At 43.5% G+C, this 16,204-nt stretch overlaps 1 protein-coding gene across 5 annotated transcripts in view; it reads left to right on the forward strand.

Moving 5' to 3' along the window:
• CALU (calumenin) overlaps window positions 1-16,204 on the forward strand; it is a 32,759-nt gene that overhangs the window by 9,181 nt on the left and 7,374 nt on the right. Inside the window, exons 2-6 of one of the 5 annotated variants that reach the window (XM_089327912.1) lie at window positions 4,116-4,347; window positions 10,830-11,023; window positions 11,097-11,290; window positions 14,892-15,058; window positions 15,608-15,668. In XM_089327912.1, the coding sequence (XP_089184038.1) occupies window positions 11,098-11,290; window positions 14,892-15,058; window positions 15,608-15,668 (421 nt within the window). In that variant the 5' untranslated portion in view covers window positions 4,116-4,347; window positions 10,830-11,023; window position 11,097. 5 annotated transcript variants of the gene reach the window in all.

The raw sequence follows: 16,204 nt of genomic DNA on the forward strand, positions 1-16,204 counted from the left end.
CTATTTTTATGAATATTATATTTTATACAAACATGAATAACCTAAGGAGATTGTTTAGTTTTGCTCTTTTTTTTTTTGTATAAATGAAATCTTGACATTGTTTTTGCAGTTTGCTTTTTTAAAATTCACAAAACTTTGTGAGCTCTCCCTTTCACTGCACATGGATCCAACATGTCTTTGTAACCTCTGTGTGCTTCTCCATAATATAGTTTAATATATGTTACCAGTTCTCTGGTTTTCCAGTTTTTTTATCATTATAAATTGCCATCATTGAGCATCTTTCTACAAGTGCCTTTGTGTACATTTGAACATTTTGATGGAATCAAGAGAAACAATGTTGAAGAGCTTTTTTTTGAAACAAAACCAAGTTGTAACATTGGTGGGTACAGCTTAAGAAAAGTATCACTTGCTACCCCTTTATCTGTGGGTCTTCTGGCCTTCACATTGCTTTCCTGATGGGTTTCATCAGGCCTGCCTACCATCCCCTCCCCCCATTATCTCTTTAGCTGCATTTCTGTTTGTCTTATTGGCTGCCCTACTTATGTAGAACACCTGATGCTCTCTGCTGTATACTCCTTTGCCATTTCGAGACCTCCCACCCTCCCGCACTGAGCTGCTTCCCTGTGATTACATCCAATACCCTGGGTGCCTTTAGACCTAAAAGTTGTTCATGGTGGGCTTATGTTGGGCCCTTGTATAATGAGCGCTATAGGTTGTGTTGGGATTAAATATACAAATATTATTTCTCTGCTTGCCTTCCTTTACTTTTAAGAAATTTTTGTATAATATTCCCACCATTAACATGCTAAGCGCCTTTTAGTTTATTGAATCCAAAGGGCTTTACAAATCCAAGCTAAAACCGCGTACTATCTTGGGGTAAGAAAAAATGATAGATTGAACGATATCTAGTGTATCTGGCATATTTAATTTCCTTACCCCGAGTACAATTCACTCACTTTGTTTTAGTACCCAAATATTTCAGACAGGACCTAGTATATACATTTTCTTCATTTTAAGTATACTTTCAGGTCAGACTTCTTACATATTAACGATGGTGGTTTGAAAGTTTGTTAGAGGCCGGCACCGTGGCTCACTAGGCTAATCTTCCACCTAGCGGCGCCGGCACACTGGGTTCTAGTCCCGGTCGGGGCGCCGGATTCTGTCCCGGTTGCCCCTTTTCCAGGCCAGCTCTCTGCTGTGGCCAGGGAGTGCAGTGGAGGATGGCCCAGGTGCTTGGGCCCTGTACCCCATGGGAGACCAGGAGAAGCACCTGGCTCCTGCCATCGGACTAGCACGGTGCGCTGGCCGCAGCACGCCGGCCGTGGCGGTCATTGGAGGGTGAACCAACGGCAAAGGAAGACCTTTCTCTCTCTGTCTCTCACTGTCCACTCTGCCTGTCAAAAAAATAAATAAATAAATAACCCCAGAAATCCATGATTTCCATGCCACTGGCAAACCTGCAAATGTTAAAAAAAAGAAAGAAAGATTGTTAGAATATTAGAATAGTGCTTCGGCTGCACTGAGGCAGCCTTTTTTTTTTTTTTTTTGGACAGGCAGAGTGGACAGTGAGAGAGAGAGAGACAGAGAGAAAGGTCTTCCTTTGCCATTGGTTCACTCCCCGATGGCCGCTGCGGCCGGTGCACCACGCTGGTCTGAAGCCAGGAGCCAGGTGCTTCTCTTGGTCTCCCATGGGGTGCAGGACCCAAGCACTTGGGCCATCCTCCACTGCACTCCCAGGCCACAGCAGAGAGCTGGACAGGAAGAGAAGCGACCGGGACAGAATCTGGTGCCCCCTGTGGCACAGTAGGTTAATCCGCCTGCAGTGCCAGCATCCCATATGGGCACTGGTTCATGTCCTGGCTGCTCCTCTTCCAATCTAGCTCTGTGCTATGGCCTGGGAAAGCAGTAGAAGATGGCCCAAGTCCTTGGACCCCTGCACCCACGTGGGAGACACAGAAGAAGCCCCTGGCTCCTGTCTTCGGATTGGCAGAGCTCCGGCTGTTGCGGTCAATTGGGGAGTGAACCAGCAGCTGGAAGACCTCTCTCTCTCTGTCTTTCCCTGCCCCTCTCCCTGCCTCTCCTTCTCTCCATGTAACTCTGGCTTTCAAGTAAATAAATAAATCTTAAAAAAAAAAAAAATCCAGTGCCCTGAGGGGGACTAGAACCCGGTGTGCCAGCGCCAAAGGTAGAGGATTAGCCTATTGAGCTGCGGCGCCGGCCAACAGCCTTTTAAAAATATTAATGGCCAGGCTTCACCCCACACTATAATCCTTTTTCTTTTTTCTTTTTCCTTTCTTTCTTTTTCTTTTCCTAATTTGAAAGAGGGAGCAAGAGAGAGTCAGATACCTTCCATCCTCTAGTTAACTCTCCAAATGCCCGCAACAGCCAGAGCTGAGCCAGGTTAAAGCCAGGAGCCTGGAACTCCATCTGAGCCTCACATGTGAGTAGCAAGACCCCAAAAGCACCTGGGCCATCTTCCGCTGCTGTCTCAGGCACATTAGCAGAGAACTGGATGGGAAGCAGAGCAGCTGGAAGTTAAGCAGGCCTCCTGACCTAGGACGCTGTCATTGCGAGCAGGTCCTAACGCAGGCCCCGTCCCCAGATGTGCTCATTTATTGATAAGATGAGGGATTCAGGAGTCTTATTTTCTGGACATCCCAGGGTGATTTCTAGGGTGCAGTCTGGATAGAGATCCTCTGAGTTGTAAGCAATACTGAAACAATTTTACTATTTTTGCAATTATTTACATATAAAATGTAATGATTTAGACTAACAGACTAACTAGTTCTATAGACCTCTTGGGGAAGGTGAAGTCTATGGTGGTTTAATATGCAGATTAGGGCAAGATGTGTGTTTGGTTTTCATGTTACACACTCCTTACTTGTGTTAGTTTCCCAGGGCTGCTGGAACATATCGCTATGCACTGGGTGGTTGAAAAGAACAGATACATATTCTCTTGTAGTTCTGGAGGTTAAAGGTTTGAAAGCAGGTGTCAGCAGGACCGTGTTCTCTGAAGGTCCGAGGAGATCCATCCTTGCCTCCTTCTAGCGGTTGCCAGCAATTCTTGGAGTTGCCTGCTGTGTAGATGCATCACTTCATTCTCCACCTCTTTCATAACAAGGCATTCCCTCTCCTATGTCTGTGTCCACATTTCTCTTTTTATGAGACACTGTTCATTGGATCAGGGCCTACCCTGATCCAGCATGTTCTCATTTTAACTTGATTACATCTGTAGAGACCTCATTTCCAAATAAGGTCACATTCACAATCCCAAGGTACCAAGTGTTAGGCATAAAGGGAGATGAATGAGAGATGATGTGAAATGATAAAAACTCTGGTTGCAGAGGAAAAAGCATTCCGAATACTGCTCTGTGACGAAAGATTAGTTACAACATAGGCGCCAAAGGAGACCCTTCCCCTTGATTTTAAGTTTTATGGTTTGTGAGTTTTTCCCCCCAAGATTTTAACCTCTCTGACTAGTACTGTGGGGTATCTAGAGTGTGCTAAATAGGTTTCTGTCTTGCAGCTTGAGGCTGGGAATCTACTCTGAAAATACTCCAGGTTCTTATGCCTGGGCAAGTGAAGGTGACTCGAGGTTGAACCTGGATGCAGGCCACTTTGGAATTGTGGACCAAGGAAGCTGCTAGTATTTCATTGATTCCTAATCTGGTGATCATCAGAATCACCTGAGAAGTATTGCCAGGGTGGGGAACCTTTTTTCTGCCAAGGGCCATTTGGATATATAAATAATATCACTCGCAGGCCATACAAAATTATCAACCTGGAAATCAGCTTGCTAGGGCCGGTGTTGTAGCGTTAACAGGTTAAGCCACTGTCTGCATCGCCGGCATCCCATATGGGAGACCTGGCTGCTCCACTTCCCATCCAGCTCCCTTCTTGGTGTGCCTGGGAAGGCAGCAGAAGATGGCCCAGCCCTGGCCATTGCAGCCATTTTGGGAGAGAACCAGCAGGTGGAAGATGTCTCTGCCTCTGCCTCTCTGTAATTCTACCTTTCAAATAAATAAATCTTTTAAAAAATTAACTGGGAAGTTAATTTCTTGTTTTGTTGTTACCCATACAGCTTCCTAATTTAACTGCCTTTCATTTTCTTTAAGGCCCAGTTGTCATGGACCTGCGACAGTTTCTTATGTGCCTGTCCCTGTGCACAGCCTTTGCCTTGAGCAAGCCCACAGAGAAGAAAGACCGCGTACATCATGAGCCTCAGCTCAGCGACAAGGTTCACGATGATGCTCAGAGCTTTGATTATGACCATGACGCCTTCTTGGGTGCTGAAGAGGCAAAGACCTTTGATCAGCTGACACCGGAGGAGAGCAAGGAGAGGCTTGGGTAAGATGCCCGTTCTCAGGGGGCTGGTGTAGGGTAATGCCGTGCTTTAAATCAGCTTATGCCTGCCCCCCCATTTCTGGCACCAGTAACGCCGTGTTGAACTACATCTTCTGAACGCTAACCACAGAATTGCTACCACTAAAATGTAATTAGTGCCTGCTGCTTTCATCCATATCCACTGAGTAACAGTTTGTATCGCATTCTACATGGCAAAATCATTATGCACAGAAAGTACTGAGGACTGCAGACCCTCCTTGAACTGCGTCCTCCTGATCCCAGAAGAATGTTACGTGGAGGCTTCGCTGCTGTTTTTAAGAACTGAATTCACTGTTGTCCAAGCCACATCTTTAAGTGGCTAATAAACTGCAAATTGGACCCCTGGAGCATTTTCTGTAAAGTTTATGGTTTCCCAGGATGTTTTTCACCCCTTTGTTTTCATTCTCAGACATTTACTTAATTAAAAAACAAAAACCAAATCAACCAACCTGACTTTCTTAGCAGAGTATGGCAAGTCCTGGTCTGAATGTCCGAGTGCGAGTCACCGGGCAGTGGTCAGGTTGTTTGGCGCTCAGCAGGCAGCTTTTCACCCAAGGGCCAATTGGGTAGAACCCCAGGTGATTGTTTCCAGCTGGAATTCTGACTTCTCTTGGCTCTCCAGAAGCCTTGCTTTTTAAGAAAACGCAGGTCAGTTTTGCACCGATTTCCTCCTCAGTGAGCAGCATTGGTGCAGCTTTCTGACTGCATTCAGGAGATTTGTGTGGAAAGTTGTAACAAGTGCACTTCCCCAAAAATACTTTGCCATCATGGGTAGTGCTGTAAGATGTTGCTCTAGGGTTTGCTTTTTTTTTTTTTTTTTTTTTAAAGTATTTATTTGAAAGTCAGAGTTACACAGAGAAGAGGCAGAGAGAGAGGTCTTCCATCCGCTGGTTCACTCCCCAATTGGCCGCAATGGCCGGAGCTGCGCCGATCAGGAGGCAGGAGCTTCTTTCGGGTCTCCCACGTGGGTGCAGGGGCCCAAGGACTTGGGCCATCTCCTGCTTTCCCAGGCTATAGCAGAGAGCTGGATGGAAAGTGGAGCAGCAGGATTGGAACCGGCGCCCATATGGGATGCCAGCATTGCAGGTGGCAGCTTTATCCACCACGCCACAGCGCTGGCCCCCTAGGGTTTGCTTTTGGAGATAACACAGAATATATTCAATCTTTCATTGGATTATCTGCTGACCAAAGAGTACAATATTTTATTCTTCAGTCCTGACAGAAGTAATCAAAAAAAGATTTTGCTATATAGAATGAGCAGTTATCCCAAAGCATTTGAAAGTAGATTTGAAATATACATCAGCCTCATTCTGCTATGAGTTTGCTTTTCTAACTTTGAGAGATGGTGCTAACTGTGTTTTAATCCTGTAACTCTTAACATTCCAAGCTGAAAATGGAGTTGCACAACAGTGCTCCCAATGTTTGTCACACCTGTTAACACTGTGCATGTCCCTCACATGTTTGGTCTCCACTGTCTCTTCACAGAATTACACCTAATGGAGGGCCCCCAAGTTCAGTGTCATTTAGGTGGAAGATACCTTACTGATGTTCTGGCTCTTGGCGGGTAGCAGAATAGCTCTGCTAGCAATTTTCAATTGAGAAAAAGTCTTTTTTTATCATCAGTAAATATTATCAAAAGTTCGGTGCATGAACAGGCTTGGTATTTTATTAGACTAAGATGACAAAATCATGTTTTTTTGTAGAATGAGTGAGCTAAGTGGTGCTTGCTTCTCCCGAATTTTGGACATAGTGACAGATATCCCTAGCTTATGCAGTGTTGTACCATTGGAAGCAGAGTCCCAAGTGAACTTTTTTTTAAATTTTCTATGGCAGGCCGGCACCGTGGCTCACTAGGCTAATCCTCCACCTTGCGGCGCCGGCACACCGGGTTCTAGTCCCGGTCGGGGCGCCGGATTCTGTCCCGGTTGCCCCTCTTCCAGGCCAGCTCTCTGCTATGGCCAGGGAGTGCAGTGGAGGATGGCCCAGGTGCTTGGGCCCTGCACCCCATGGGAGACCAGGAAAAGCACCTGGATCCTGGCTCCTGCCATCGGATCAGCGCGGTGCGCCGGCTGCAGCGGCGGCCATTGGAGGGTGAACCAACGGCAAAAGGAAGACCTTTCTCTCTCTGTCTCTCTCTGTCCACTCTGCCTGTCAAAAATATTAAAAAAAAAAAAAAAAAAAATTTCTATGGCATTGTTTTTGGTAGGTGATTATGTAACACGAGTGATTATTAAGAGAAATCATGGTTTATACCTGTAGTTGCAAAGATCCACTACTGTTTTTGAAATCTATGGTAGTAATATCTAAAAAGTCCTCGGGAAGCATTTTGCACCAATTTAATATACCATATTCAGTACCATTTTCTTAAGTATGTTAACAAATAGGACATTTTTTAATAAGTATATCTTATCTTTCTCCTCCCTCCAAAAAAAAATCCAGATTTACTTAATTTTCATTATGTGTCCTTCAAAAATTCAAAAGAATTTGTTTTGAAGTGATTCTTAATATTAAAGTTCTTACCCTTGATGTATTTGCTGTAGAAATGAGTAAAAGTGATTCCTTATCATTTTGGGGATCACAGCCTCAGACCCTTTGAGTCTAATGAAAACTAATGACTCTCTTAGAAAAGTACACACATATTTTAAGACTATTATGCACCTTTCTGAGTTCACTTGTTGACCAGATTGATGATTGATTTCAAAGGCAGAGAGAGATCTTCCATTACAATGGCCCCAACAGCTAGGGTGGGAGCAGGTTGAAGCCAAGAGCCTGGAACTCCATTCAGGTTTTCAACATAGGTGGCAGGGACCCAAGTATTTGGGCCATTACCTGCTGCCTTCCCAGGTTCATTAGCAGGAAGCTGAATCAGAAGCGGAGCAGCTGGAATTAGAACCAGCACTCTGATGGGATGTGGGTGTTCCAAGTGGCAGCCTAACCTGCTGCACTGCACCAATACCCACCTCCAACTTTTTTTTTTTTTTTTTTTTTTTTTTTTTTTTTTTTAAGATTTATTCACTTATTTGAAAGAGTTACGGAGAGGCAGAGGAAGAGAGACAGAGATCCTCCATCCGCTGGTTTATTCCCCAGTTGGCCGCAACGGCTGGAGCTGCACTGATCCAAAGCCAGGAGCTTCTTCTAGGTCTCCCACATGGGTGCAGGGGCCCAGGGACTTGGGGCCATCTTCTACTGCTTTTCCAGGCCATAGCAGAAAGCTGGATTGGAAGTGGAGCAGCCCGGACTCAAACCAGCGTCCACATGGGATGCTGGCACTGCAAGCTGAGGCTTTACCCACTACACCACGGCGCTGCCCCGCCCCCATTCTTAAAAGGACTAAAAGTTTGTTTTATGCTACTTGAGCCTTAGGGGCATATGTTGCCTCTTAGGAAAAATAACAGGGAAGCCATTAAATGCAGTGTGTTTGTCCTGAAATAACTGTTTAGTATCGTCATAACTACATTCATAGGGCTGTCCATTGTCATAGGACTATTAGACCATTACCTTCATAAATTTACAAAGTATTAAAGATTTGAGTTACTGCCTACAGGCTGCCTTTTACATCTTTAGAGGATTGTATTATATATATATGTGCATAACAGATTTATATGTGACCCACAAAGTCAAAAATATTTACTCTCTGTCCCTTTTCAAAAAAAGTTTGCCAACCCCTGGATTAGACCATTTGGGGTTTACTCTTCAGCCAGCTCCATTAAGAAGCTCATCTTGAGCAGTCATATGCCATTTTTATCTGGATAGCCCTTCTCTTCAAACTATTTATAGTAGTTTAAAAATACCTTTTGGGAACGGAGGGGTTCTGATACCTTGCCCCACCCTTTTTGTTTCTTAACGGTACAGTGACACTATTAATAGCCAATACTGTTTGAGCACAAACTGGATCCCATTATAGATCATGCAGAACTTTCAATACTAATATAACTTAATCTGTTAATATTGTTGAAATTCTACAGATTTAAAGTTACAAAAACAGTTTTTCCCTTAAGTCCAGATAGATAGAGGATGGTGTTTAAGAGATGGCTTTGCTGGAGCCAGCACTGTGGCATAGCAGGTAAAGCCACTACCTGCAGTGACAACATCCCATATGGGTGCCAGTTTGAGTTCTGGCTTCTCTACTACTGATCCTGCTCTCTGCTTGGCCTGGGAAAGCAATAGAAGATGGCCCAAGTCCTTGGGCCCCTGTACCTGCATGAGAGACCTGGAAGAAGCTCCTGGCTTTGGATTGGCACAGCTCCAGCTGTTACAGCCATTTGAGGAATGAACCAGAGATGGAAGACCACCCCCGCCACCCTGTGCTTCATGCCTCTGCCTCTTTTTTTTTTTTTTTTTAAGATTTATTTGTTTTCTTTGAAAGTCAGAATTATAGAGAAAGGAGAGGCAGAGAGAGAGAGGTCCTCCATCCGCTGGTTCACTTGCCAGTTGTCCACAGTGGTCAGTGCCACACCAACCAAAGCCAGGAGCCAGGAGCTTCCTCCAGGTCTCCCTCGTGGGTGCAGGGCCCAGGGACTTGGGCCATCCTCCACTGCACTCCCGGGCCACAGCAGAGAGCTGGCCTGGAAGAGGGGCAACTGGGACAGAATCCGGCGCCCCGACCGGGACTAGAACCCCGTGTGCTGGCGCCGCAGGCGGAGGATTAGCCTATTGAGCCACGGCACCAGCTATCTATTAGCTTTTTTTTTTATTTTATTTTTTATTTTTTTTTTTTAAAGATTTATTCATTTTGAAAGGCAGAGTTACGGAGAGGGAGAGACAGAGAGAGGTCTTCCATCTGCTGGTTCACTCCCCAAATGCCCAGAATGTCCACAGCTGGGCCCAACCAAAGCCAGGAGCTACATTCAGGTCTCCCATGTGAATGGTAGGAACCCAGGTACCTGCTTGGACCATCATTTGCTGCCTCCCAAGCACATTAGTGAGAAGCTGGATCAGAAGTGAAAGTGAGATTCGATTTCAGGCATCCTAGTGGCCTTATCCACTCCGCCAGGAGTTTCTCCCAGGTCTCCCACATGGCTGTAGGGGCCCAAGCACTTGAGCCATCTCTCATTGCTTTCCCAGGCCATAGCAGAGAACAGGATCAGAAGAGCCGCCCAGACAGGAACCTGCACCCAAGTGGGAGGCATAGTCTACTATGCAGCAGTGCCAGCCCCCATGTTGGAAGTTTTGTTTGTTTCCCCAGAAACTTTTTATTTAAGGAACACAAACTTCATGCATTTCATAAATACAACTTAAGAACATAGTGACTCTTCCCACTGTACCTGCCCTCTCACTTATACTCCCAGTGTTGGAAGTTTTGATTTAAAGTTTCTGTTTCCAAAAGGGCTACTTACATGTGTGACTATACATAGGTTGTCTTGGCCTCTGTAAGTAGGTGATGGAGTTTTCGTGAGCTTTTGTGTCGTGCATAATTTTAAATCCTGCAGTTTAAGATGGCGAATCTGAAAGACAGTATAGTGACTGACTAGTTTTGTTGCTTTTGCTTTGTAATCTGCACACTAACCCTCTCAGCTTATTAGCATTCTTATCGCAGATATACATTCTTTTTTTTTTTTTTCTTTTTTTTTTTTTTTTTTTTTTTTAAGATTTATTTATTTGAAAGGCAGGGTTAGAGAGAGGCAGAGAGAAAGAAGAGTCTTTCAAGCACTGGTTCACTCCCCAAATGGCCGCAGTGGCCAGAACTGGGCAGATCTGAAACCAGGAGCCTGTAGCTTCTTCCAGATCTTCCACTCAAATGCAGGGGCCCAAGCACGTGGGCCATCTTCCACTGCTTTCGCAGGCCATAGCAGAGAGCTGGATTGGAAGTGAAGCAGCCAGGACTCCAACTGTTGTCCATGTGGGATGCCGACACTACAGGTGGTGGTATTGCCCACTACGCTACAACGCCGGCCCCAGATACACATTCTTAAGACATTTCATCAGAGTTCTCCATTCTCCAGTTTCTGATTACATACAAAAATACAATCCAACACAAGAAAAGCTGCTGGCCATTTTTAAGATAAGCGTCCCCCTCTCTATGTACCTGTATTTCAAAATTAAGCATACCAGTGGTTGTGACCAAGAAATGAAGGTTCTTTTTTCTCCTAAAAGCAGTAAGGGAAGACAGAGAAATTTGTGTGTTATTTGATATAAAGAATGGAGAACCTAGATAAGTATGGATATTTGCTCCTGGATTCTGACCACAGACTGAATGGTTTGCTTTGGGATGCAAGTACAGCAGCCAGGAACTGTGTTTACCCTGAATGGCTCATTACCAGTCAGTGATGGGTCACTGAAGAGGAAAACTGTCAGTTCCTGTCTAGCTGTTTTGTTTTTTAGAGACAATTTTTTTATTTCCATGTGTTAGCCTTGAGCAGCTCCTGTGGTCACAGCACACAACCTGGCTATGTCCAGAGCCTTGTGTCCTTTTAACCTCTTGCTGGATTTCTCTGCATTTTCTACAGAAAGATTGTAAGTAAAATAGATGGCGACGATGACGGGTTTGTCACTGTGGATGAGCTCAAAGACTGGATTAAATTTGCACAAAAGCGCTGGATTTACGAGGATGTAGAGCGACAGTGGAAGGGGCATGACCTCAATGAGGACGGCCTCGTTTCCTGGGAGGAGTATAAAAATGCCACCTACGGCTACGTTTTAGGTAGGTCCCTACAATCTGGGGGAAAAAGCTTTGTGGAGCCGGCACCTTGAAACGTAACTGTTTTGTCTTGTAGAATGATTGTAGATAAAATAGACGCGGATAAAGATGGGTTTGTGACGGAGGGGGAGCTGAAATCCTGGATTAAGCACGCCCAGAAGAAATACATATATGACAATGTTGAAAACCAATGGCAGGAGTTTGATATGAATCAAGACGGCTTAATCTCCTGGGATGAGTACAGAAACGTGACTTATGGCACTTACCTGGGTAAGGGGCAAGTTGTCAGCCTGGCAGAGACCATGGTCTTGAGTCAAAGAAACAAATGGGTCACGCAGGAAAGGAAGAGCTGTGCTTACCTTCAGTGATTCCATGCTTACCTGATCTCCTGTGTTTTAACTTTGTGTACTATGTCTTATTTGTTTAATTTTGTTCTTCTGAAGTTTGACATCTTGTACACCTTAAGCATTACAAATATATTTTCTCATTTTCTTTCTGTCGTCCCTCAGAGATAATTTTTAGCATAGATTTTACCGAAAAGGCTGCATTTGTTCCAACAATGCAAAGTGAGAGACCTTGAGATGTCTCCTGACGTGGTCCCGTTAAAGTGTTGGACCTGAAACTCAAACTCAATTAGATTCCTTTATAACTAGTGAGAATCAGGTGAAATCTGTTGTCTTTTCTTAGTAAAATAACATTCAAACAAAAATTTCCTTGATAAAAATTTAACTATTTCAATATGTCTGCTTACTAAGTTTAGAAATGAAAATTTCCCATTTGTTTTCTCTGGCACACGCGTTTTTCAGCTTGCTTTGCAAGTGCTTCTAGGCAAATAAATGTTATTTTGAATGCTTTCTGTTGACTTGTTTGTGGGGACCACCTGTCAGTAATTTTCTGTTACTTACTACACTTTGCCGTGACTGACCTAAGGTGTTTTAATTTATGAGATTCTTCTATTGTACATGATACAGTTTGAGATAAGCATGCATAAATAATACTTTTTGTATTTTTATCCTGGAAATTAGGGGAATCTCTGGCTTAGAGCAAGTGTCCCCTCACTGCCCTGACAGTGTAATGTTTTCCCACTGGAGAGCCAGCTGCCGTGTTCATCACAGGGCTGGATGCATTTCTGGTGAAGAGACTTTTATTTCTGTGTCGGGCTTGCTCTCATTTCTAAGACTAAAGTGGCACTCCCTCTGTCTCAGTGCCTGACACTTGGCCAAGAACCAAGCGTATCCCACACCAATTAAGAACACACGTACTAAAACCTCCATGTAGGTGGAGAGTCTCTGGCTGAGACCCAGCATTCTCCGGATCTCCTTAGAAGTAATTATAAAATATAAAGCAGAGGGTAGCCTGTGGGTGATCTGCACAGATTGGTGTGTTAGTACATCAGCTTGCACTTGAGCACTCACTTGCTGCCCTGCCCGGAGTGATTCTTCAACTCTGTGCATGATTATTTGCATAAAAATCTGTTGAAAGCTCTGTTGCCTCACAAGGCAGATGATTCAATGTAATGGGTATTTCTGCTGCCTGAGACTATACAGAAGCTGAAACGCTGGCTGGAGAGGCAATGGCTTTATAAGGCATCTTTCCTCAGAGGCGTGCGGGCTGAGGGGCTGACGGGCCCCGGGAGGATGAGCTGGCTAAGAAGTGAGGAGCTGGTGTGAACATGTGTTCTTGATTCACTCTTGAGTTCAGACAGCAGTCATCTTAGCTCTTAGGTAAAATATGTCTGAATGAATGCACTACTCTCAAAAGGAATGTTAACACTGTCTCTGCCACAAATAAAGCACAAAATCCCAAAGATCCACCCTTGATCTAGTTCCAGATCAAGAGCCTCCCCAAAGCTGTGCACGGCCAGCCAGGGCCATAAACTGGTGCTTAGCGTACCTACAGGGCTCAAGCAGGGCTGTAGGCCTAAGGGTCATCATTAAAAATAAAGTTCTGCGTTTTCCTTTTTTCCATCCTCATGTATGTGCATGTTGCTGTCAGACGACTTGACCCGGTCACCAGGTTTACCCCAGGGTGGGAGGAAGGCTCTTAACTGAGAACCTGGTGTGGAGGTGCAGGTGGTTTTTCTGTTACACTACGCAGTTAGCCCTGAAACTCTGCGTTTGTTTAGAAGAGATGACTTTGCACCTAAGAAAGACGGTGTTTTCCTTAAATTCTTCACGTCTAACAGCGTAGAGTATATATGTATAAGATCCCAGTGACTAATAATTTGATATGCTAACTAAATTTTTTATACACAGTAAAAAATAAAGATTTGTTTGTTTGAAAGAGTTACCAAGATAATGGGAGAGAGATCGTCCATCCGCTGCTTCACTCCTTAGATAGCCACAACCACTGCGGCTCTGCCAGGCCAAAGCCAGGAACCAGGAGTTTTCTGCGTGTCCCACATGTCAAGTGACAGGGGCCCGTACACTTGGGCCACCTTCTTCTGCTTTTCCCAGGTCTTTATCAGAGAGCTGAATTGAAGTGGGGCAGCTGGAACATGAACTGACACCCATATTAAATGCTGGCATCACCCACTACACCATGGTGCTGGCCCTGTTTTGTTTTAAAGTATGGAAAGATTGAACTAGAGTATCAAAAGTCAGCAGTATGTTATTGTTAAAGGGCCCCATGGGTCTTTTTACAAAGCTATTCAATATATTGCAGGAGTAATAACTTATTATCTTTAACATGGTATCTTTTATCTTTAAAATATTTTCCCATCTATTATCTGACTTGGTTCACACAGCAACTTACTTTTTATATTTCTTTTCTGCAGTTAATGCCTTCATGTTTTTTCAGCTTAAAGACACCAGATTTCGTTCTTCCTGCCTATAAACTGTGTAGCTGCTGCTGTGCAGTTCCACAGATGGATAGGTGCAGATTCAGTTTGGTTGTAGTTCAATGTTTATTTTTTTTAAATAGCTTTATCAAAATATAATTGACACACAGTGAACTGGGCATATTTAAGTACACAGCTGGTAAATTTGAAATGTATATGGTAATGAGACCATCACGGCAATCAAGATAATGGATATATTTATCACCCCCTAAAACTTCCTCCTGTTCCTTTTTTGTCCTTCTCACCCTCCCCATGCCTTTGTCCCTAAGCAAGCAGTGATCCATTTTCTGTAACTGTAGGTCAATTTGTATTTTCTGTTTTTCTAAATAGAGGGTGAATAATACCTGGACCTGTTGGTAGATGTCTGAGTTGACTAAAAAATACACACATACCAAATGTGATCGTTTCAGAGTTGTGATGTCTGGAATTCATTTGCTTGAATCTGAGTGTCCTTGAACTAGGATAGAAGGCCTTTGGCATTAGCTTTGTGATGACAGCCACATATTTAAGTTAAAAAAAAAATAGCAGTAGTTTCATTTGACTTCATCTGATTTATTTTCTCATTTTAATCCTTTTAACAGCGTTGTGAAGCACACACCCCTGTTGCCTCTAACTGCTGAGGCATAGTTAATTTACTTGCCTAAGCTCACACAGCTAAAAAGTGTTAGCGTTCACACCTGAATGGTATGATTTTAGGGCCAACACTGCCTGCACATATAACTGGAAAATTCAAGCCTTGTAGAAACCTTCACACCAGTAACAGTGAAACATTACATATTTGGTTATGAGTCCTAGAGCCAGGGTTCCATGTTGGATGGCAAACATTTACAGTCAGCTTGGACCTAACTCGGGTCTGATTACTGGAGCTTTAGCCCTAAACTAGATGTCTTTATACTGCCACAAATTTTGCCTGTGTAATCAAGTTATTTCTTCATTGCTTGGTTTATCTTTCTTGGAAATTATATCCCTACCCCTTGCGTTTTTGTTTTTTCCAAAAGCCTTTAAGACTTGACTTGAATTGTTGTTTTCTAGATGATCCAGACCCTGATGATGGATTTAACTATAAACAGATGATGGTTAGAGATGAGCGGAGGTTTAAAATGGCGGACAAGGATGGAGATCTCATTGCCACAAAGGAGGAGTTCACAGCTTTCCTGCATCCTGAGGAGTATGACTACATGAAAGATATAGTAGTGCAGGTGAGTGACAGCAGGGGTTCTGAACAGGCTCTGTTTCTCTGGTTGCATTTGCCATCTTCCCCTTTTGGCCTTTCTTGTGTATTTGAAAGAAATGATTTGCTATACAAGATTCAAATTCCAAGCTCTGTCACCATTTTTCTGGACCTTTTCTAAGTATCTTGGGCTTTCATTTAGTACTTTCCGTCAGATAATATTGGCTGTTTCATTAGTAGCTTTGTGTAAAGTATGAAAGGGGAAATGCTTTTTTGAATATGTCCCATGCTGAGTGGTCCATCTGTAGTTGTATACATAATCACTGGTCACTTCATTGCCATGACTTCAGCATCATTATGGCTTGTCCATCATTGAGCAGTGGCAGCACACTTCCAAGAAGACTAATTTACCATTTTCCAGTTAGAAAAGCATCAGTTTTTGATGGTTTTAACTGTGTGTGTGTGTGTGTGTGTGTGTGTGTGTCTGAGTCTGAGTGTGAGAGGGAAGATAGCATATTCTCTTCTGGCAAATTTGTTCAGAGACAAGTGTAATGGTCTTTTGTTTTTTCCTGCTTAGGAAACAATGGAAGATATAGATAAGAATGGTGATGGTTTCATTGATCTAGAAGAGTATATTGGTAAGTGTGCTTCTAGTGTGTTTTTTAAAAGAAGCTAAAATAAAACTTTGGAAGGTGTGATCAGCCACAGGAACAATCTGCTCCATAGGTCAGCTCTTCCCAGATCCTTAAGCCAAGCCAGTGTGATGAATATTGGGTAATGATAAAGTATCCACAGTAGCACTATCCAGCTGAAGTACAAATGCGAGTCACATATGTAATTTTAACTTTCCTAATAGCCACATTAAAATGTAAAAGGAAGCAGATGAAATCAATTTCAGTAATGGCTCTTACCTAATCTAATATTCCAAAATGCTATAATTTCCACTTATTAATATGAATTATTGATTTTTTATGCATATGTATAGCACAACCCAATGTGGACCAGCCATCTTTTAATTTCTCAGTAGCCACATTGGCCACTGACTACCATATTGACAGATTCACAGAATGTACCCTGGATGTCATATTAATTGATGGTAAAGAATTGCAAGAAACCTGGACTTACACTAGGAAACCCAGGAATAAATAAATAGATAATAATTTATTTGGAAGGC

Source organism: Oryctolagus cuniculus, chromosome 3 (genome assembly GCF_051225735.1).
Source record: "Oryctolagus cuniculus isolate XC-2025 breed Fujian yellow rabbit chromosome 3, ASM5122573v1, whole genome shotgun sequence".
In the NCBI taxonomy this organism is placed as follows: domain Eukaryota; kingdom Metazoa; phylum Chordata; class Mammalia; order Lagomorpha; family Leporidae; genus Oryctolagus; species Oryctolagus cuniculus.